Source organism: Stegostoma tigrinum, chromosome 25 (genome assembly GCF_030684315.1).
Source record: "Stegostoma tigrinum isolate sSteTig4 chromosome 25, sSteTig4.hap1, whole genome shotgun sequence".
In the NCBI taxonomy this organism is placed as follows: Eukaryota; Metazoa; Chordata; class Chondrichthyes; order Orectolobiformes; family Stegostomatidae; genus Stegostoma; species Stegostoma tigrinum.
The window spans coordinates 23,389,586-23,414,056 of NC_081378.1; the positions used below are offsets into that span (position 1 = coordinate 23,389,586).

Here is a 24,471-nt window from a genome sequence, read left to right on the forward strand (position 1 = left end):
AGTGCCATTTTGTTCAGTCATTATTTCTGCTTTACTGCCTCTGCAATAGGAAGTAACAAATAGCTGCAACAATTGGCATGTAAAATGGTTGGGATGATGACTCTTACAGCAACTACTTACAAACTGTTGTATAAAGAGAACTGTATCATCAGATCTAAAGATACCTCTGATGTTAAGTGCACATTGACTCCAGAACAGTGGTCAATATGTTTTGATCAGGCTACTCCTACCCGCATATGTCAGTGAAATATGTCTTCCATACCTCTGTTTCACTGTGGATGCACTTGAAGCCAGCTCTTCCTGTTGATGCCAAGTTCATCACAACATGTTCTATGTAACTCGATCCATCCAGGCCATTGTAATGGCTCTGTATCAGATAGACCAGTCTTCTGTACATCCCAAACAAGTGACTACTGTGTTTATCGGAAGAAGCAACTTTTATCGCTTTCAGGGAAAGGATACAACTATTCAAAAGGACTTTGAATGTTTACAATCTAGCAGGCCTCACAAGGTCCAGAGCATTATTGATGGAACTGATCTGGCCCCCATGGCTGCTCAAAAGAGCCTCAATGTAAACAGGGAGAGTTATCAGACCCATTAATATGCAAGTGCTCTCTGAGTGCAATAATGTCATCCTGTGCAATAATGTTGTCCTACACTATACTGAACATTATCCAGGGAAACCTACAAAGCTTTGTATTCTGCAGTAGTCTGTAGATCCTGTATCGCCTGATGCTCTGAAGAGAATACCCAGATGGCCCTTGGACTAGTGTCATCTTTTGTATCCATGGCTCCTGACCCAAGTAGAAGCAGCCACAGCCTAGCCAAGCACAAGTATAATGAGTCCCAAGCCACCAATTGTGTCATTCTGGAGCACCCCATTGAGATGCTGAAACAAGATTTTAGTACTTAGACTAATTTGGTACACTGTTGATGTACATAGTCATTCCTGTCTATGTGGTGTTACATTTTCAAGAGGGTGAGCATTCAATTAGATGAGTAGGACAATAGTGGAAAAGTAGTTAAAGAGGTGAAGGATTATGCTCGTAAAGCAGGATCACGGTTTCAAAACATTTATTGAAACTACTCAAGTAAGTGATACCTACACTGACCTACTATCTTCCATCTGCCTATGTCATGAACTACAGTGGAGATTCCTGAGTATTTCCATTTGGCTTGCTAATTCACCAGTTTGCCCAACATTGCACACTGTTATGACGCAGGGACAGACAGCCAAGCCACCTCTTTGTATTCACAACACAGTATAATTAAAACTTTCAAAGAGTCTCAAAATTGACCCCAATGGTTCTTATTCAGGCTTTGAGAATAATTGGTTCGACCTTGGGTTTGTAGCTTAAACAAAAGAGAGAGCAATTTTTTTAACAATGCAGTAACTTTAGCAGAGCAAAATTAAATTAACAAAATTAAACCACAAAGTAATCTAATTAATGTCAATGACATAAACCCAACAATTCAGCTCCATTCGCATAAAAGATAGATAAATTAAAGGAAAGAAAATAACAAAACTGGCCAGATTACGTATGCACTTTTCATGATGCATTGTACCACAGGAACATATGAATGTTTCTTGGTTGATTTTTCTGAATACGTCAATTAGTTTCCCCTTTTACAGTTCACTCTGAGGAAGTTTCAGCAATTCTTATAACTCAGTTTCCATTCCGCGAACTTCCAAAAGCTGACAATAGGAGGTTGGGCAGGGAGTTTTCGCATCATGCTGAAGCGTCAACAGCTAAACTCCTCCTCTCAGAAACACAGTTCGAAAGCCAGTTTAAACTTTCTGGACCCCTCCTTCTGTTTGTCCATAATGTTCTCTCCCAGACTTGCTGGCACCATTTCCCAGATACTGACCTCATTAATGACCAAACATCTGCTATCGGGTTAAATATCCTGCTTTCCCCCAGTGTCCAAGAGTCTGTAGAGTCGTTTGAACAAGAACTAACCTGCAATTAACTTCAGGCCTGGCCCGACAAACAAACAGCAGGGAACAGGAACAATTTGTTCTTTTTTTAAAAAACATAAGCTGCTGCCCACAGTTCCAAAGGTTATCTTCAGCTCACAGTTCACAGCTTTAAACCAAAACTCAGAAGAGTAAAATAAAAATGATGAAAATCAGCAAGGATTCTAAAAATGCCCTTTTGCATTCATCTACCAAACAGTTATGAAACAGTAAAGAGGAACTGTTTGTATAAAATTGAATTTATCTATTTCCAATTACCCAATATTCCCCTTAGTTATTCCTTAATCGTCCTAGCCTTTCAGTGAGAAAATTATTTGTGCTGGAAAGTAAAGCAGCACTTTGAGCCTGCGATATGGTCTGAACTTCTGGTTGCACAGACCCCAAAAGTCTAAAGAACAATTGGACCTGTGCACAACAACGATATAGCTGCCAGCATGTCAATCTCTCTCAATCATACGTAGTATTTGGTTGCATTGGGAAGACGTGTGTGCACCTTGTAAGAAGGTGACCTGCTTTGTCCTTCACCAGCTGCACCACAGCTGGAGCCCCAATAGGTTGGGTGATGATAATTTATAAGATGTTAACAAAATGGACACAAACACAAGTTCCTTTACGATATACAGGAACTATTTGAAAGAAACTCATTACAAATATCCAAAAGAAAGTTTCAGACCCTTTACAGACATTCAAACCTCATGAAGGTTCACCCCTATCTCCAACACTAAAGTTCCTTGTTCAGTTGGCGTGGACTTAATTGACTTCCTTTTTGGCAAAGTTCTGTGAATTCAATCAATGCTATTCTTTTTAATTAATGTCTCTCCCTGAGACCTTACTTAGCCTTATTAAATTAATGTCCTTCACAGCTTTATAGGGTATCTTCCTCTCTGACAACAACACACCCTCCTCCCTTTCTAAGCAACTTGGGACTTTTCTCTTCCTACCCTGAATGTTTAGGAGACTGCTAAATGTCCAACACTTCTGCTGCTAAAAGCCTATTTCTCTTTGGGTTGTAAAACTCCAGTCAGTAAACACCTTGGCAATTATCCACGATGGGCTTGCTTGTCATCTACCTGAAATCACATGGTATCTTGGAAATTGTACCTTTGGCTCACTATTCAAAATGACCTTTTGATCTTAAAAGAAATCAGACCTTCACAGTACTAACAAATAAATTGATTTTCTTCCATCTTAAAATCTAGGTATCCGTGTGATACCAATATACAATGAGCCTTCATCACAACAACAATGTATAGATGTTTAGGTTACAACTACAACGGCCTTAGGGTTTGTGTTTGATCCCTGATTACTGTTGGCACCCTCTGTAAATGCCCGAGAAAATCCCACATGCTCATTTGTTCTTTACTTTCGAACAAGCCCCTTTTAGTAACCTCAGAACGCGACATATCACTATTCTTGACAGGGAATGTCCTATCATATATGCATGGAAAATGAGAAGAAAATTCATTTTTCAAACAACCCTTTGATATTTATCTGATCTCGCAGCTCAAAATGCTTCACTTGGTTAGACACCAAATTAGTAACTACACTTGGATAGACCACAGGATGGTTTGGTGGGAGAAAAAAAATGCCACATTAAGAGGATGCTTTTCTTAGAATGAAACAAAACAGATTATTGTAGCAAAGTCAAGGAAGTTTTAGTCAACATCAAGCGACGTTATACCCTAAAACACTTAATACTGGAACTGAGCCCCTGAAACTGGAAGGTTCCAGACAACAACACTAACACACCTTGTATTCATGAACAATAAAATTACAATCATTCAAGAAAACAATATTGTCTAGATATAAATAGTCAACAATGGAATTATTGATAACAAATTGTGGGGCTGGATGAACACAGCAGGTCAAGCAGCATCTTAGGAGCACAAAAGCTGACATTTCGGGCCTAGACCCGTCATGGGTCTCGGCCCGAAACGTCAGCTTTTGTGCTCCTAAGATGCTGCTTGGCCTGCTGTGTTCATCCTGCTCCACACTTTGTTAACAATGGTATTATTAATTGTTTCATTGATTTGATTATTTGAATCCCCACATGGTTTCTTTTAACATGAACTTTACTGCTGATCTGAATTCTACAATTTGCATTGAATGAGGCCTCAGCTTATTTTTAAGTTATTTATGTTTCAAGGATAGACCAGTCTTTAAAACTTTTACATTGCTTAAGTAAAACTTTGTTGATATAACAACGTTGAGCATGAAGACTTGTAAATAAATAATCACAAGCTTGATTATTCTGGTAACTCGCTCAGAGACTATAACCAGTACCATGCTCAATAAATGCTTTACAGGCACTAGGGGTGGGACTGAACAGCACAATTGGATGCTAATGAAGGCATGCAGTAGTACATAATAAGACACTAAAATACAACCTGCGTCCCTTGACACACTGCAATTTTTAATGGAGCGCAATCATTTTCAATGCCCTATGTGGCATTAACCTTTAGAGTTACCATTTGCATTCATTTAAATTTTAAAGATATAAATCAAAACAAACTAATGCTGCCATGGCGATGAAAAATGTACAAACCTGAGTTGCTAAGATTTGCATGCATCCTGTCCTTGAAAGAACTGGCTTTGAATAGAGGCCAAACAAAGGTACAGCTAACTCTTCAGAGTGTTGTGCTTAGTATAAATTAGTTAAAATTTACTAATATAAACGTTATATTTGTATATTTCATATAAATTAGTATAAATGCTTTCTCTTAATAAAAATAAAACTTGGAGGAGTTCTTAATGTATTAAGAAAACAAGCTCAGGTTTTGTTTTCCAGAACAAATTTCTTTGTGATAGACTGTTTATTAATAGAACTTAATTTGCTTTCTTAGCTGAAATCCATAGTGCCAGTGTGATTCTGCGGGATGACTTTGATTCATATCCACAACTGGAACTGAATCCAGACATCTGGTAAGTGCTCAGTTTTGGTAATTTGGAGGGGAGCTGAAGGTCTTATTATCAATATCATTATTTTGACACTTGTTACGAAGCAGAGTCCATCTGTTGTGAATGCTAATGGGCACTCAGCCAACTAAAATATTCCAATTGGAAATTGTCAGGTTTGTTGTATGTGTGTCAACTCCTTACCTTGAATTTATATAGTGACCTTACTGCAATACACATTCTCTAAGTATTTCACAGATGGGGAACACATGCCAAACTAAAGTGTTAAAAGAAACAACCCAACATACAGATGAAAAGAGGCTTCGCCCTCTCTGATGAAGGGTCTAGGCCCGAAGCGTCGGCTTTTGTGCTCCTGGGATGCTGCTTGGCCTGCTGTGTTCATCCAGCCTCACATTTTGTTATACAGATGAAAAGGTAGCTTTTAGTGATGTTTTTAAAGCAGGGTTTAATAGTGTGAACAGATATCAAAGAGAAGGGAGTAGGACAGAAATCTAACTGGATTGGTAATCCAAGGGCCCAGGTTAATGCTCTGGTTTTAATCCCACCATGGCAGGTGGTGGAATTTGAATTCAATTAATAAATCTGCAATACTCGAAGTGATGGTGACCGTGTTAATTGCCATTGATTTTTGTAAAAAGCCATCTGGTTCACTCATGCCCTTTAGGGAACAAAACCTCTTATCCTATTTGGTCAGACCTCCATGCAAATCCAGACTTGCAAAATGTGGTTGACTGTTAATTGCCCTCAGAGGTGGCGTGGAAAGCCACTCAGCTGAGGGAATTTCGGAATGGAGAATAAATACTGGCTGAGCCAGTAATACCCACCTCTCACGCATAAAAAAAACTGAAGCATATGTCACCAATGATTGCACAGACTGGACAGAAGATGCCTCAGACCCATACACAAGTGCAGGTTTTCACCCTTCATGCAGTTGCCAAGATCTTCAGACTCACAGAAGTATGTGCAGCTTTCGCAGGGGTAGGCACACATAGAAGCAAGCTATGGAGAAATATCATATTTCAATCTTCAGTATTTTTGAACTCACATTTGCTCAAGGCTGGCCTCACTTAAAACTGAAACAATCTTATTTGGAATTCTTCCAAAGTTTACTTTTATCTGAAACACAAAATGCCGCTCATGTTTTCTCCTTGAAGATGCTGTCTTTTGTCCTTCATTTCTTTTCTGTCTCTGATTTCCACTCTTGTTTTGTTTCTCTGCTTTGCTCCTTTTTCCCTCCCCCTTTACTTCCTTTTTAGCTTTGTCCTGCAGAGATCTGACTATTCGTGTGAAACTTTATGGGTTACGAAAAATATGTCACTGAGAAACCTGCTTCCAAAGAATGGTCCTTTATTCAAAATATTCAATGATTCTGTAATAGATTATTTATGTCAAAATATGGGCTTGTGGACGTTATTTAATTGGTTGAACCCAATGGATCAAATACTTGAGGACATACTTTTATTAATTCGGAGGATGTAGGTTTTGTTGGATGGCTCAGCATTTATTGACCATCCCTAATTGTCCATGAGAAGATGATAGTGAGCTGCTTTCTTGAACCCTGCAGTTCATTTAATCTTACAGATGCTGTTCAAATAAATCCTAGAAAGCTGTATCAGCAAAAATTTATAAGATTAAAGACGAAGAGATGTAGTTTCTTAATCTGATCGTTAGGTATGTAACATTTGCCCTGTGAGATTGGCACGGCTTGTTCAGATTGATTGAATTCTAGTCTGAAACAATTCAAAACATTGTTAAAGCCTGGGGAGTGATTTTCAAAAGTGTAATGGCAGAAACAGTTGGTGACACCTCAGTCCTCAATTCATAATGGTAGCTAGAATACATTTGTCTCCTTAAAATGTTTACATCAGTGCACTTCTGGAAATGGTCATGTTTTGTTCTCGTGGAATTCGATTATGATCTCTGCACGTTCACACCACCTCAACTGTTGTTTACTGGAGAGAAAAAGTGGAAGAATTTTTACATCAATTTAGTCAGTATCTATTTGAACTAAAATAGGAATAAATATCTGTAGCCGTCTGTAGCTGATAATATTATTGTCATTCAACTACTTAGTACATACGATGGCATCTCTGCAAAATATTTTACGTCACAAATCAACCCCTTTATATGGTAACTTAACTGTTTAACTTTTGACTCCTTATTAATAAAGGTCCCTGTAAACCTTGTGTCTCTAATGTTTAAAACATGCTTTTAACTTGTTCTTCAGCTCCAGTGTTCATACATTGTAACACTCCACTTAGCTGAAAAAGGTAAAATGTAAAATTCCAAATATTGGAAGTAGAAAATATTGGAAACACATGCAAGAGGTCAGTGAATATCTGAAGAGAATGACAGCTAATCTTTTAAAGTGTAACGCTGCATCAGAAATATTCTTTCTGAATGAATTGTTTGGTAGGAATCTGGCATTGCCCATCTATCTTCATTTTTCAAACATGTTTGGGGGATGCCAATGTTGAGACCAGCATATATTGCCGACCATAATTACTCTTGAGAAAGTGGGATGAATCACCTTTTTAAATTACTGCATCCATGTTTTAAGCATGTTTCTTTAACATTACGAATTCTGCATTATGCAGAGTTTTTTTTAAAAAAGGTTTGATGCTGTACTGTTCTTACTTCCTGTACCTAATTCAGTTGGCAGCCTGCTAAGCCTGAGTCTGAGGTTAATGGCTTCTAGTCCCAATGCACACTTGAGCCCACAGTGTAGGAATGACAACATTTGGAGTAATTACAGGACTGCTGCGTTGTCGAAAGTGCCATTATCAAACAAGATGTTAAACCAAAGCCCTCTCAGATTCCTTAAATACATATAAATTAATTGCATATTTCTCTCAACCCAAGTCAACAAAACAGTTTAAGTGGTTGCTTGATCACTTGCTGATTATGGGATCTTCTTGAGTGTACTGGACTGTCTCATTTGCTACAGTCAGTGCCTGTGGTTCAAAAACAATGAATTGGCTGTGAAGTTCTTTAGGACATTCTGAGGAAATGGAAGGTGCTACCTAAATGCAAATTATTTACTTCTTTTCATGTTTAATCATTTAAGGTCAGTACACTGGGCTGTATGAATTGAAGTATTCTTTCTTTGTCTGATTTCTCTAAGGTTTGAATGCAGCCACTGTGTGGTAGGGAATCAGTGCGGTATCATTATGCATGGCAATGCGATTACATTCTGCGAGCCGTATGGCCCACGAGAACTGGTAAATTGCTTTTAAATGTGAAGAATTTACTTTATGAAATTACAGCTGATTGATTTATGCTTTCTGCAATTAACTATGACAGAAAATGATGTTTTTTATTGTGATAGGAGCTGTCATTAACTACGTGCATATTTTTCAAGTATTACCATACACTCATTGGCTGGAACTCCATCCTGGTCCATTCAGAACCCAGAACTGGCTTATGCAGGCAGAGTGCACCCCAACCAGAGATCCGAGGCAACTTGAAATTAAGCCTGAGATCTCACTTAAATGATTTAGCCAAGATCCAATTGCCGGTCACATTTCCACAGGTAGTTTTACTATTCCATCAGATGGGCAGATGGTGGTATGGTGGTTATGGAACTGGACTGTAATCCAGAGGTCCAGACTAATGCTCTGGAGACATGGGTTTAAATACCACCATTGTGGCTGGTGGAATTTGAACAAATGTGGATTTGAAATCATGGTGACGATCACCGTACAACCATTGCTGATTGTCTTAAAAACCCATCTGGTTCACTAATATGTTTTAGGGAACTAAGTCTGCCATCCTTACCTGATCTGGCCTACATGTGAGTCCAGACCCAAAAGTTGACCTTTTCCCATGCCCACACAAAGAATAGAAAGAAGACTTGGAAGATTTGTCAAATGTCCATAGAAATGCAAATCATTAATCTATTCTCCCTTGACCATTTCTAGTCATCATGACAAACATAAAGAAAGTCATTGTGCAAACATTATGTTAGTAAAGATGAGACACTGAACAGACTGAAAATGTTATTTACTCCGCAAAAGTTATATTGTTTGAAATTCCAACTAAAGTGCTTCGTAGGATATGATTAGCAGAAAACATTCAGTGGAGTATTAAAATTCCATCATTAATAGTGGTAAATTACGCAAATAAAAACAGGATTGATCTCTGGATTCCCCAAAATCATAGCCTTGGATGTATGAGTGCTGCTTAAAATTTGTATATAAAATCTGATTTTTCTTATTTAATTCACAGTTTGGATCCCAGACTATTTACTGTCAGGACAGGTCTATTTAATTTACCAGTAATCCGATTCTACCTCTAAAGATTTGTATTTTAACCCCTTCTTGAATAAAGAGCTTTGTCAATTCTTGGAGAAGAGGTGGATTGAAATCTCCACCTATTTAGTAAAGTGACAGCCACGTAGAACAAACATAGGAAACGTGGTTGTAAAATCATATGATTTAAGCTGCTTTTTAAAGGAAAGAGCTCACATTTTCAGAATATACTTAGTTCTGGTGAGCTTCTGATTACGGAGGCTCATTGCTAAATCTGTGTCTCCATAACTTGGCAGCGTTTACAGACCAGGGAGCTCTTTGGATTGCCATACTCTATGGGTGATTCTGACGAAACTCTGTGTCATTGATGAATGTAGGAAGGACTAAAAGGGAAGGGACATTCCTTTACATAAAACAAATTTCAGTTTATTTTACAAAGCAGAAACAGTGGTCAGTCTTTCATACGTTTAACTGAATATGAGATGGGGCATTCAGTCCTGAAAGAATTAACCTTTTCTTCCAAAAGTCCTTAAAGTACTACAAAAATAGGAATATATTATTATGAAAACAGATGTCACAGTCTGGATAGAACTAGCATCTCAAAAGTGAGCATTCCTGAAGCATTTTGGGACATTGAGAGCAGAATTATGTTTAACCACAATCTGGAACCTCATAGCCTGGTATATTCCCTATGCAATCACTGGCGTCCACCCATGGAATCACCCTCGGCTCAATGAAAAGAACCGGGGTAAATGCCAGGAGCAGCCCCAGACATTTCTGTAGATGTGGTATCAAGACAACTTGCATACCAAACAAAGGAAACAGCATTAAATTGTGTTAAATTGCCCCATAGTATCCAGGCATATGCAGACTAGGTGGATTAGCCATGGGAAACACAGGGTTACCGGAACTAAGTTAGGGGTTGGCTTGGGTGGGATGCTCTTTGGAGGGTCAGTGTGAATCTGATGGGCCGAAGGGCCTGCTCCCACACTGTCATGATTCTGTGTTGGTTCTATAACATGAATTGAGAGCTGCACTACTGCAATTCAACCTCTTGACCATGATCTTCCATTCAGCAAGACCATGGCTGATCTGTTTGTGTTTCAAATTACACATTCCAACCTACTCCTGCTAATGTCTGATTCTTGCCCCTGACTAAAATCTTATCTGCCTTCAAAATTATTCAATGACATGACCTTTTGGGGGGCAGAGAATTCCAAAGTTGCACAACCCTCTAAGAGAAAATAAATTGCTTAGCTCTGTCCTAAGTGGTGACCCCTAAACTTAAAACAATGTTTTCTAGTTCTGAACTCATCCACAAGAGGAAACATCCTTTCCACTTGCACCTTGTCATTACCATTCAGGATTTTATATATTTCATTCCGATTGGTCCTTATTCTTCTAAACTCCAGTGAAAAAAAGCCCATTCTGTGTAACTTTGTCTCATGAGACAACACATTCATCCAGATATACAGTAGATCCATTTGAGGACTTGAAAAGATTTGTCACTTCTTGAAACTGGGATAGGGTCTAGTCGATTTGATGTCGCCCCAATCCACTCCTTGACCAGCAGTGAACGTGTTTCAAAGAAAAAAAATCAAACCCAGTGACTTCAGGAGAAGAGATAAGAAAGCAGTAAAAAGACTGGAAAGGAAAGTAACACAAGTCAAAATTAAGAACTCCAGTGGTTTATAATGTCCATTTGTGGAGTTTATAAAATATCTTATAAAGAGAGAAATGTCTTTTTCTAATCCCACAGTGTAGTGCCTCTAATGAGTCACTCAAAACTCTCCAGTCTCTTTCCTCCTGTTAGATGCTCTTGAGCCTTATTAAGACTTGAGCTTAGAGATAATGGGAACTGCAGATGCTGAAGAATCCAAGATAACAAAGTGTGGGGCTGGATGAACACAGCAGGCCAAGCAGCATCTCAGGAGCACAAAAGCTGACGTTTCGGGCCTAGACCCTTCATCAGAAAACCCTTTTCTGATGAAGGGTCTAGGCCCGAAACATCAGCTTTTGTGCTCCTGAGATGCTGCTTGGCCTGCTGTGTTCATCCAGCCCCACACTTCGTTATCTAAGACTTGAGCTTGTCTTACAGAGCTGTAAGGTTGCACTGCACAAGGTTGAATGCACACTCAAGCGGTTGAGCTTGCTCATCGCGAAAGATCTGTTCTCTCCAACAGCTGCTGACTATATCATGTTAGATGGGTTTGGACAGCTGCAATCAAATTATAAACGGACACAGAATTTTGTGCACTAAATTGCCTCAGTGTTCACATTGCACAGCTATTACAGCACAAAACAACAGCATGCAAAATATTGATAATTAATCAGTCACCAGCATTTCAGTACAATTTGGATTGTGAGTCATCCAATTTGTCTGGTGAATGGCAGCCATTTCAAATGATAAATGAAACAATTGCACAGCCTTTGGGATAAATGGATGAAAAGCCTTATACATATGCTGATTACATTGCTAATTAATTGACTATTAATGCCTAGCTTAATTTTTCAGTTATACTCAGTTTATGCTCCCAGCTGTCAGCAACAAGTCAGCCTCCTTTGTTAATGATATTTCAACATTCAGTAACTGTTTTTACAAATGCTGTTGCATTAATTTTTTTCTTTAAATTTTTAAACTGTTCTTTTGACTTTGTTTCTGACTAGTGTTAACAAGGATTTCTCAACTGAAAGTAAGTTTAGTGACTGTAAACCCAGTGAAAGATCAGAATTTGTCAGAAAAGACTTGGATTACACCATAAAGAAACATCAAAGCAAGCACTGAATCTCAGAACATAAAGAAATAATTGTTATCTTGTAAAGTACATACTAACTTGGTTGAAGGAGTTGGATCAATCCCAGATTTGATAGAACGTTAAAAAATATGGGTTTGAGGTAAGGAAAAATGAAAACCTCTGAAAATTGGATCTGGACAACAGATTGATCTTAGAGGTTGCACCTGTTTTTCTGATTCCTACATCCTTATTCTGCTCTTGAAATTTAGTTGCAGGTTCACATTAAGGTTTGAGTGGGAATTCTGATTAATACAAAAGACTTTCTTAATTAGCCTGAAGCTTACACCACAACGTGCCAAATTCCTCTTTAAAAACTTAGCTGCTTCCAGGGAATATCAGAGGGTTCCATTTGAAGTGACATCAACCAAAGAGCATTCTAATTCAATTATATCAGCAGTGTAAATCAAGATATGTCCTTTTGTAATTTCCTTGTGTTTTTTTTCTTCCAGACCACTGTTATGCTTAATACAACCACAGCATCCGTTCTTCAGTTCTCTATTGGTAAGTGATATTCACCTCTTCTTCACTTATCCAGCCCAATCAACATTGAAATAGAAATTTTTGGGATGAAGTAAGAGCTTTCACTCCAATATTTCACTTTAACAAGGCAAACTTTTTACAATTTGCTTAACCCATTGAAAACAAATTAATTTTTTTAGCATGTATTCTAGCGAAATAGCAAATAAGTTCTTGTATTAATTATCTTACACAATTAAAGAACGAGAACTTGCATTTACATATCACTTTACAATGTGCAAAACTCTGTACAGCCCATGCAGGAACTATGAAGTGCAAACACTTCTCTAATGCAGGAAACACAGCGGTTGGTCTTATACAAAGCAAGATTCTATAATCCACAATTTGATCTGTTCAGATATTTGTTTTGAAATGTTTATTGAGAGATAAATGTTGTTCGGCACACTGAGGAGAAGACCCCTATTCTTCAATGCTACATTGGAGTGTTAGCCTAGATTCTTGTGCTCAAATCCTAGGAGGTATACGTTCAGATTAAAAAGCGAGAGTGCTACCAACATAACTACAGCCAACAAACAGATGTAAGTTTTATGAATGTTATTTGTGATCTATTTGTGAAAGCATTTTGTTTAAAACTTTACCAAATCAGGTTTTTCCTCAATTCAGAAGCAGTTTTACTTTACCATATTTAGGGTGGCATGGTGGCTCAGTGGTTAGCAACTGCTGCTTCACAGTGCCAGGGACCCGGGATCGATTCCACCCTCGGGCAACAGTTTGTGTGGAGTTTGCACATTCTCCTTGCATCAGCATGGGTTTCCTCCAGGTGTTCCGGTTTCCTCCTCCAGTCCAAAGATGTACAGGTTAGATGGATTGGCCATGCTAAATTGCCCATAGTAGTCAGAGATGTGTAGCTTGGGTGGGCTATGGGAGAATGGGTCTGGGTGGGATACTCCGAGGGTCGGTGTGGACTGTTTGGGCGAAGGGCCTGTTTTCACACTGTAGGGGATCCTATGATGATTAAAATATTGTGGATCGTGTAAACATGTGAATGAGGGGCAGGAGTAGGCTATTTCCTTTGTGAACTTGTTCCACATAATCTAGCTCAACCTTAAAATATTTAATAACGCTGACTCCATTTCTCTACAAGAAAGAGAATTCCACAGACTAACAACCCTCTGAGAGAAAAGATTTGTCCTCAATGACATCTTAAATAGAGACCGCATATATTAAAATGTCTCGTCTCTTCCACCATGGAACACATCCTCTCAACATTTGCCCCGTCAAGTCCTCTCAGGATCTTCGATGTTTCATTCTTTTAAACTTCAATGGATGTTGGCCCAAACTCTCCAAACATGCCTCATAGAGCAACTTGTTAATCCCAGTAAGCATTCTCGTGTACTTTGTCTAATGCAATGATATCCTTTCTTCAAGGCTAAAGCTCAGTACAGTACTCTGGGTATGGTCTCACCAATGCAGTGTACAACTGTCGCAAAGCGTACATTATTTTCCCCTTGTACATTCTATTTGCCTTCCTAATCACTGGCTGTACCTGCACCTTCTGTGTTTCATGTATCTGTGTACCCAATACCCTCTGCACTGTAGAGCTCTGCCATTTCTCTGCAGTTGAATAATAGAATACCACAATAGAAATTAATGAAAATAAAATTATACTTAGGTTTTTAACTTTCAATTTAAGTTGTTTAATGGAAAAAGTTATCTAAATATAATTGAAATTATGGGCTGGTACAAATAAATACTGTGTTACGAGGGAGTTTTAAGAAACTTTCCTGCCACAGTATTTTACATGGGATATTTTTAATCTTAACTAAAACAGTTTTCAGAAGCAAGGCTGAAGATGAGGCATTTCCATTGGTTTTCATACTTTTCTGTCTAAAGGATTGCCCAACAGATGTTGGCACAATCCCCTGTCCGCTGCACACATTGGTGCACCCACAAGGCACTATTTCAAATCTGGCAGACTTCAAGAGACTTCTGACCTGGCTTCAATAAGGCAGGGCCAAAACAATGGTGTGTTTTCAGTGGGAGAAAAATTCATTATTTATGAACCGGGCAGCACGGTGGCTCAGTGGTTAGCACTGCAGCCTCACAGCGCCAGGGACCCGGGTTTGATTCCAGCCTCGGGTGACTGTGTGGAGTTTGCACATTCTCCCAGTGTCTGCGTGGGTTTTCTCCCAGTGCTCCGGTTTCCTCCCACAGTCCAAAGATGTGTGGGTTAGGTGGATTGGCCATGCTAAATTGTCTGTGGTGTTCAGGGGTGTGTGGGTTATAGGGGGTCTGGATGGGATGCGTCAAGGGGCGGAGTGGACTTGTTGGGCCGAAGGGCCTGTTTCCACACAGCAGGGAATCTAATCTAATCTGACCTCTGCAATGTGCTGTCACGAAGAGAATATTTACTCTGTGAACCGACACAGACATCTGATGACCTCAGTCATCATCTCTCACTCCAAACACCGATGCATCAGATTAAATTATCTTTCAACAATCTTGAGTGAACCTTATCAATCAGTCCAAAAACAGCAGCAACGTATACTTAGCAGTCACTTGCAGCAACAATATGTACCTATCTGCCACTTAGAGCAGCAACGTGTACCTCTGCTACTTTAGTGATAGAATTCTGCCTCTCGTTGCAACAGAAGTAGGCCATTTATATCCTCTCAAAACTGATCTACTATTCAAGGAGATTGTGGCATTCTCTGACCTAAACTCATAAACCTGCCTTTGTCCATAATCCCCTAACCCCTTTAGATAACAAACTCGTGTTAGTCTAAAATTTAAAATTAGCAGTTAATCTAGCATCAAAGTTCCAAACATCTATCACTCATTCAATTGTTTTCTAATTTCACCCCAGTCTGGTGACTGTGCCACCAGACCTAGACTACATAACTAGTTGAAATAGAGAAAGAAATTACCTTTTCCCTTTAATATCTTGAAGATTTGATCAAATTACCCCTTAACTGACAAATTTCAGAGAATATCCTAGTTTGTCTAACTTGTCTAAAACTTATCACCAAAATTGTTCAATCTTGTGACTACACTGCTCAATCAAAGTAGAGTGACTAGACTGCATCTAAGTGTGCTGAAATAGGAAATGCTGGACAAAATATAATTTGGCATTGAGATTTTTCTGCAAGACAATGTGCAAAACCTATGAATATGACAAAACCTGTAAGAAAACCGCACAAGAATTCCTAGAAGCATGGCATTCCAGCCGGAACTCCATCAACAAACACATTGATTTGGAGCCAATCTACCATCCCCTGAGAAAAGGAACAGGAAATGACATCACCAATGCAGGAAATGGCATCACCAATGCAGGAAATGGCATCACCAATGCAGGAAATGGCATCACCAACCCAAGGAAACCTAACCAGATAAATAGAAAGCGGGACATAACACCAGTGCTTCATCGGAGGCTCACTGATGTTAACTAGAATGGTGACAAATCATCTGGGAAGAAACCGGCAAGCTCAGTGAACCAGCTTACATCTCGAACACAATAAAGACCCACTCTCTTGTGGACCGAGAGGACGAGAGTGCTATCTTGGAGGTGAAAGGAGGACGTCGGGTTGGGTGTGCACCCTTGCGACCAGTGGATCTTAATGCTGGCTTCGGCCTAACGCTGGTTCAGGGGAGCAGCCAACCTGCAACGATGGCTGCGGCAAGTGCTCGTGCCCCAGGTCAGGGGGCCCGGAACACCATCCGTGTTTCTGTAAAGAAGGTGGATGAAGGTGCATCTGTGGACTGCACCTTCTTCGTGATGAGGGTCCTGTTGGACTGTTGTGGGTTTGCTGCTGCGGACATTTACTGCCTGCAGGATTTCCCCGGAGGAGGTTTTTAACGACGTGACCTTCCGGAGTGCCAAGCTTTGCGAGCGCTTCCTGGAGGTTTTCAAGGAGAAAGGAGGTGAGGGCCCCCTCTCTGTATTGACCGCTGTCCCACTGTTCGTGATGCCAGCACAAAGGAGCCGTATGGTGACTGTACACATGTACAACCCACATGTGCCAGCAGTTGATGTCCTGACCTTCCTCGGAAGGTATGTGAAGGTGGAAGGGGACCTAACTGACATCGTGGACCCCTTTGGCATCTGGACGATTAAGAGGCAGGTAAAGGTGACGCTGAGGGTGGGCGTAGACGGGAATGTCGCACACCCACCGTCCAGCTTCGCGATCGGCGGGAGCAGGGGCTACCTGACCTATGCAGTGCAACCCAAAGTCTGCCATGCCTGTGGTAGGTCAGGTCACATGGCGGCCGACTGCAAAGCCACCATCTGCAGGAACTGCAGGGAGGAGGGACACCTTGCAAAGGATTGCCCACGAGAGAGAAGCTGCAACCTTTGCGGGGAAGCGGGCCACTTCTATAGGGCATGCCCGCGGCGGGGTACCACCTACGCCCAGGTCGCCGGCAGGGGAAATGCGGGGCCAGCCCCCCCGGAGGAGAGGAAGGCACCAGGGCCCAGCAAGGACCCCGCTAATGTGCAGGAGGGCCCAGCCCTGCAGGATGGGCCCGAGGCCAGCAAAGCACCCCTGCTGGCTCTGATCCCCCCCGACAACCCGGAGCCAACGGAGGCGGTGACAGGCGACCCAGGGGAGTGGACAACAGTCCGGAAAGCGAGGAGGAAGGTGCGTCGACGGGCCCAGGAACCGCAACAATCAGGCGGGAAGAGGCAGCTACAGGGGGGCTATAAGAGCTCCTCTGACGAGGAGGATTCGGAGAGGGCCCACCCGAAGCAGAAGTTAAAGGTCTCAAGGGGGAAGGAAAGCAGCACCCCGCTTCCAGGTGACGGGAGGCGTCCTGAGGCTCACTCCGACACCCAGTCGAGTGCCGCTGGCGCACTGGAGGGCCCCCCGGAACTTCCAGGCGGGAAGGAGGAAACAGCGCGTCCCCAGCCTGACCCGGAGCCGGACCCTCCTGCCTCCGCACCCTGACGGGGGGATGCCACCCGGAAGGCAGCACGGACGGTTTCCTGAGCCCGGAGAGCGTCCAGCAGTTAGCCCGGGCAATGGGCATGAAGGGACAGATGGAGGGGCTGGACCTTGGACTTGGGGAGGGTACTTTGGTCACTGCCCACAATGGGGGTACGAGTTGTGAGCATTAATGTGCGCAGCGTCAAGTCAACCGCAAGATGTGTGTCCACATTGGCCTACCTGACCACCATCAAGGCGGACCTCCTGTTTCTGCAGGAGTGCGGGATACCGCACCTCGGCAGGTACGGGACCTGTGGGCCTTCGATCTGGTCGGGGGGTAACGACTGTCGCTCCTCGGGCCTGGCTATTCTGCTGCGGGGGCGCGACTTCACCATCTCTCAAGTTCAGGAGGTGGTGTGGGGGCGCCTCCTAGTGGCTGACATCACCTACAGGAATGCTCCCCTGAGGCTGATCAACGTGTACGCCCAGCGGTACGGAGTGAGCGGTTGGCCGTCCTGCAGCGGCTTCCACCCCTGCTGGCTACGTCCAGGCTGGTCATCCTAGGCGGAGACTTCAACTGCATCATTGATGCAGATGGAAGATCCGGCGTGGGGACAGCGGGTGGGGGGATTCAACTGGACGTCACGTCCAGATTCCTGATGAGCACGGTGAAGGACACCAAGCTGCTCGACGTCTTCAGTACCCCTGCAGACGGAGCACAGCAGAGGTACACCTGGTCGCGGCCAGACGGGTCTATCCGCTCAAGGATAGACTTCATGTTTGTGTCACGGACGTTCTCGGTCAGGTCCACCGGCGTCGAGCCGGTGTTCTTCTCTGACCACTGCCTCCTGTTGGCCGACTGTCACTTACAGGACGACCAGCCGGCCGGCAAGGGGACGTGGAAGCTCAACACGACTCTGTTGACCCCAGAGAACGTCGAGGAGCTTAAGAGGGAGTACGCCGGTTGGAGAACCGTGAAACCCCTCTTTGAGTCTCCAGGCGACTGGTGGGAGACGGTGAAGGAGAACATCAAGAGGTTCTTTGTCCTCAAGGGTGTTCAGAAGGCAAGAGAGAGGCGGGGAAAGCTGTCGCGACTCCAGAAAAGGGTGCAGAACCTGCTCCTTCTGCAGTTGATGGGGGTCGACGTCACGGAGGACCTCCGCGAGGTGAGGGGCCAGCAAGCCTCGCTCTTCGCCGCGGAGGCCTCCAGGATAATCTTCCAGTCCAGGGTCCGCTCCGTGCAGCAGGACGAGACGTGCTCGCGTTTCTTCTTTCAGAAGGTGCACAAAGAGAGCTCTGTGCTTAGCCGGCTGAAGGAGGACGACAGCTCGGTGACGTCGTCTCGGCCCGACGTTTTGAGGATCAGCAGATCCTTCTGTGCCGGACTATATGACACGAAGCCCACGGACAGCACGGCCTCCGAGTCGTTCCTGTCATCTATCACGGAGGTCTTAGACGACGGCACGAGGGAGTGGCTGGACCGGCCGATATCCCTGGACGAGCTGGCCAGAGCCCTCAAGTCCTTGCAGAGGAATAGGACTCCCGGGAGCAATGGCTTACCGGTCGAGCTGTATTCCGCTCTGTGGGGCCTGGTCGGCCAGGACCTGCTGGAGGTGTACGATAGTGCCCTTCGGGCAGGGGAAATGTGCAAGTCCATGAGGAAGGGCATCATCACCCTCATTTACAAGAGGAAGGGGGGAGAGGGAAAAAATTAAGAAATGGCGTCCCATTTCACTTTTGAACGTGGGCTACAAAATCCTGGCCAAGGTCATTGCCAACCGGGTCAAGTCTGTCCTGGAGTCAGTGATTCACCCTGACCAAACCTGTGCTGTGCCGGGCAGGAAGATCGCTGAGAGCCTCGCGCTCATCAGGGATACGATCGCCTACGTACAGGACAGGCGGGTGGACACCTGCCTCGTCAGCCTGGACCAGGAGAAGGCCTTCGACAGGGTCTCTCATGCTTACATGAGGGACGTCCTCTCCAAATTGGGGTTCAGGGAGGGCATCCGCAATTGGATCCGGCTGCTCTACGCCAACATCGTTAGCGCAGTCTCGATCAACGGGTGGGAATCAGACAGTTTTCCTGTTAGATCTGGAGTCAGGCAGGGCTGCCCGCTCTCTCTTGCCTTGATCGTGTGCTGTGTGGAGCCCTTCGCCGCCTCCATCAGGACGGACGTGAGCCTGAAGGGCGTGACTATCCCAGGCAGCGGAGGCCTTCAGGGCAAAACCTCCCTGTACATGGACGATGTCGCCGTATTCTGCACCAATCGTCGCTCGGTGAGTAGGCTGTTGGACATCTGCGGCCAGTTTGAACTGGCCTCGGTTGCAAAGTCAATAGGGGTAAGAACGAGGTCATGTTCTTCGGGAACTGGGACGACCGCTCCTTCATCCCCTTCACCGTCAGGACAGACTACCTGAAGGTGCTGGGTGTTTGGTTTGGTGGAGCTGGGGCATGCACTAAGACTTGGGAGGAGCGTATCGCCAAATTGAAGCAGAAGCTGGGCAGGTGGACGCTCCGGTCCCCCTCCATCGCGGGTAAGAACCTGGTTGTCAGGTGCGAGGGGCTTTCGGTACTGTTGTATGTGGCGCAGGCCTGGCCTATTCCTTGGACCTGCGCCGCTGCGGTCACCCGGGCCATCTTCCACTTCATTTGGGTGTCAAGGATGGACCAGGTCCGCAGAGACACCATGTACAAAGACCTGGGAAATGGGGGAAAGGGCATACCGAACGCCACCCTCGCCCTGACGGCTACCTTTGTGTGTGGCTGCATCAAGCTGTGCGTAGATCCTCAGTACGCAAACACCAAGTGTCACTACTTACTGAGGTTCTACCTGTCCCCGGTGTTGCGAAGGATGGGCCTGGCCTCGTTGCCTTGGAACGCTCCGAGTAGTTGGACCGTTCCGTACCACCTGTCCTTTGTGGAGAAATTTTTGGAAGGAAACACCTTTGACCACAAGGCCGTCAGGCAGTGGTCAGCACGTAGTATCCTCAGGACCCTTCGGGAAAAGGAGAGTGTGGATCCCGTCGTGTGGTTCCCCATGCAGACTGCCAAAGTCGTTTGGCAGACTGCCTCATCGCCAGAACTTTCAAACAAGCACAAGGACATTGCTTGGCTGGCGGTGAGAGGGGCTCTGCCAGTGAGATCCTTTATGCATGCCTGGAATCTCTGTACCACCGCACGCTGCCCTCGAGGTGGCTGCGGGGGGGACGAGACTGTCGATCACCTCCTTCTGGAGTGTATCTATGTGCAGGAGGTCTGGAGGGGGATGCAGTGGTATTTGTCGAGGTTCGTCCCGAGCAGCTCCGTGACGCGGGACTCCGTGCTCTACGGGCTGTTTCCCGGGACGCACACCGAGATCAACATCAACTGCGCCTGGAGGACCATCAGTGCGGTGAAAGACGCTCTTTGGTCTGCCCGCAACTTGCTGGTCTGCCAGCTGAAAGAACTGACCCCGACCGAGTGTTGCAGACTGGCGCACTCCAAGGTCCAGGGCTACGTGCTGAGGGACGCGCTAAAGCTTGGGGCAGCCGCCGCCAAGGCGCAGTGGGGAAAGACCACCGTATGAGCCCCCTCGTCCAGAAAAGGGTAAAGAACCCTATCTGGTAACTGGGCCCAGCTGGCGCCTTCCCCAACTGGTCAGGTGGCCAACTGGGACTGTGCGGGGTGACGACTGCCGGGGCGATTTCTTTGCTTTGTTTTTTTTTTCTCTCTTTTGTTTTTTCCTTTAGTTGGTGTACGTACCCCCGGGTAACCCGGAGTGGCTTGCATGACTGGGTAGGTGTATAACTGTTTTATTTTTTGTACATTCTATGAATAAAGTATATTTTTTCAAATAAAAAAAGTGACGAAACGTCTGAAAACTAACCTTCCAGCTCAGCGAGCAAACTCACATCCAGAACCTCAACCTGAGCTACAAATCTTCTCAAAACTCTCTACCTGTAAGAAAGTTAAGAGTTGATGATTGGAGAGAATTTGATTTAAACGAGTGGAAAAGCATGGAAAACAGACCTTATAAAAGAGTGGGAGATTCCATCATCAAGTTTCATCATCATTTTTAAAAACAACAACAACATCTTTCAATAATTCAACAAGCAGATATCGTCCCAGCAAGGAAGGTGATACGAACAGCTGTTTATCCCAACATCGAAGAAACTCCAAGATAACAAAGTGTGAAGCTGGATGAACACAGCAGGCCAAGCAGCATCTCAGGAGCACAAAAGCAGACATAGGAATCTGTTGAAGGGTCTTGGCCTGAAACGTCAGCTTTTGTGCTCCTGAGATGCTGCTTGGCCTGCTGTGTTCATCCAGCTTCACGCTTTATTGTCTTGGATTCTCCAGCATCTGCAGTTCCCATTATCTCTGATCGAAGAAACTCTTCTCATGTGGTTCAAGGCAGCCCAAGTGAAAGAGTATCTGAGTCCAGCTCAGTTCTAAAGGAGCTGGATCACAATGAGTTCACCTTCAGAGACAGATGGCAGGTTTGGTTCAAGAACAGGCACAACAACATAAGTGGGGAGGCTGACAGCAATGACAGATGATTGGTTGCAAAATGATCTTGCCACGAACTGAATGAAAACGAACAAAGATACGTTATTATCACAGAGAAAACTAGATTATTTCACCACATTTTTGCCACTCCTTGTTGTTTAAAGGGGAAATATAGACTGGTGGAATGCAGATCAAGAAAGACGCTACTACTATGGTCTATGCCAACATGGATGGCACTAAAACACTACAGATATATGCCCTAAGCATCCCGATATTGCTGGCCTGACGTCAAATGTTCTTATTGCTTCCTCATGTCAATGTTCAGCAAATGCATCAGGTGTGCTTTGGAAGCAGCTGATTTCTGAAGTTATGCAGGCCATTTTGATGCTGTAAAAGGTATGGAAGATGGTGGAGAAAGCAATAATTGCAAACTGCTTACATCACACTTGGTTTAAACAAGTTATATGACTACATAAGACAATGAGAATGAGGAAGAAGCGGGGTGAAGCCAAGCAATCCAAAGACAGGAGTCAATACAGTGTACAACTGGAGGAACAGAGCAGGTCAGGTAGCATTTGAGGAGCAAGAAGTCGATGTTTTCAGTTTAACCCAGTCATCAGGACTAATGATGGGTGTAAATCCGAAACATCAACTTTCCTGCTCCTCTGATGCTGCCTGACTTGCTGTGTCCCTCCAGCTCCACACTGTATTGACTTTGACTCCAGTATCTGCAGTTCGTGCTACAACCCAAAGACAGACCACTAGCACAGCATTCAGAAGGCAGAGAAACATTATCGTTCCAGCACAAAAGTACAAAATTCTGCATTTCGTGACTCAGTTCACACTTCCGTTCGGAGATGAACATGTGAATGGATGTAATCAGCTGCAGATCCTTCCTAAGCTAATCCATCCGTTGTTCCAGTTTTGTTGGATGCCCGCCGGAGATGTGGTGAGAGGCAAGACAGTCAAAGAACTTGTAGGCGTAATTTAAAACAATGTTTTTTTTTAATTTCACTTTTTCCACTTGTTTACTTCCATTTACATGCTCAGTTGATCCACTTAGCTGAAGAATCATGCTAAAGACTAAAGAAGTACATTTTGTTGTTTTAATAGTTGATATCCATTTACCGTGCAGTCCAATGTACATCACATGTGACGCAATAATTGAGATAAAGTTATGTATAAATAGAAATGAATTGTTCATTCACATTAGGCTGTAGGATTCCGATTTATATGCTAAGCTGTTGATGCAAATGCATTTTTTTTGCACTGGTAAAATCATCAAAGATTATATTAGTAAATTAAAGTGCTGCGCAAGGGTACTTTGTGAAGATAGTAAATTGGAACATATTATAATATACTGGGCTCTTTAACTCTTAATATGTTCATAGCATTTAGGGACAATGTTCAAATTAAGTATTTCGAATATGAATAATGAATAAGAATTATTCCAATGAATAACATTGTGTCTACTTGAAACGCTATTTTTTCTTTTGAAGAGTAGAGGGGCAAATTCGATATAATTTGGACTTGGTCCCTTATTCCAGCAGCAGTTCAAATTTCTAATGAGCTATAGCTTTAAATATAATTATTTGAAACATGATCCATGCACAAAATTAATGACGTGCCAATATACAGGTTGTCTTTTTATTAAGATGTTTAATGCTTGTAGAGCTGAGTGCTCCATTTCATTTACTGTTTGTTGCCTTCACTTGTGAAGGTGAATGATGTTCTTTGTCACAGTGAGGAAAAGAGACAAATTGCTTTTTTTCCTGTCTGGTCATGGAGTGCTCCTTTCCGGCTGGCTGCTGGGTTGGCTTGGTGATTAACCAAATATATTTTAATTTCACTTCCTTGGAATGATTTTACAAATCCTTTCATGTTGATTTTTTTTTCAAATTGCTTCTGTTGAATTTTTGGAGGTCACGTTTTCAATTAGATTAGATTCCCTACAGTGTGGAAACAGGCCCTTCGGCCCAACAAGTCTCCACCGCCCTTTGGAGCATCCAACCCAAATCCATCTTTCTATAACCCACACACCCCTGAACACTATTGCCAATTTAGCATGGCCAATCCACCTAGCCTGCGCATCTTTGGACTGTGGGAGGAAACCAGAGCACCTGGAGGAAACCCATGTAGACACAGGGAGAACGTGCAAACTCAGCATAGACAGATGCCCGAGGCTGGAATCAAACCCGGGTCCCTGGTGCTGTGAGGCTGCAGTGCTAATCACTGAGCCACCATGCTGCCCTTCGGGTTTGAAGGTGGAATAGAGGCTGTCTGCCAGGTGTGCATTTCCCCACTGTTGTTGGGTAACCTCCTATGCTCACTCCAGCCTTGGGAGCCTGCCACTGTCCTGGTTTGTCCTGAAAGATTATTTGCTGGGCCCCAACACTGACCTGTATGGGTTCCCAATGCTGTGATGAGACTCACGAATGAAAATTTGGCCCCTCCTTTCGGTTCCGACTTGATTCTGCCGTTGTTTGCACCATTCTTTGATCAAAGGGTGACCTGTGATTCCAACATCAGCTTTCCTGCTCCTCTGATGCTGCTTGGCCTGCTGTGTTCATCCAACTCCACACCTTGTTATTCTCAGATTCTCCAGCATCTGCAGTTCCTACTATCTCTGATACAAAACATTTCA

General features: G+C 43.6%; 1 protein-coding gene across 1 annotated transcript in view; it reads left to right on the top strand.

Moving 5' to 3' along the window:
- Nucleotides 1-24,471, top strand: part of reln (reelin) — a 363,171-nt gene that overhangs the window by 129,867 nt on the left and 208,833 nt on the right. The window contains exons 7-9 of the mRNA XM_048553828.2: nucleotides 4,822-4,900; nucleotides 8,019-8,115; nucleotides 12,389-12,440. Coding sequence (XP_048409785.2) covers nucleotides 4,822-4,900; nucleotides 8,019-8,115; nucleotides 12,389-12,440 — 228 coding nt within the window. The remainder of the gene's footprint in view (nucleotides 1-4,821; nucleotides 4,901-8,018; nucleotides 8,116-12,388; nucleotides 12,441-24,471) is intronic.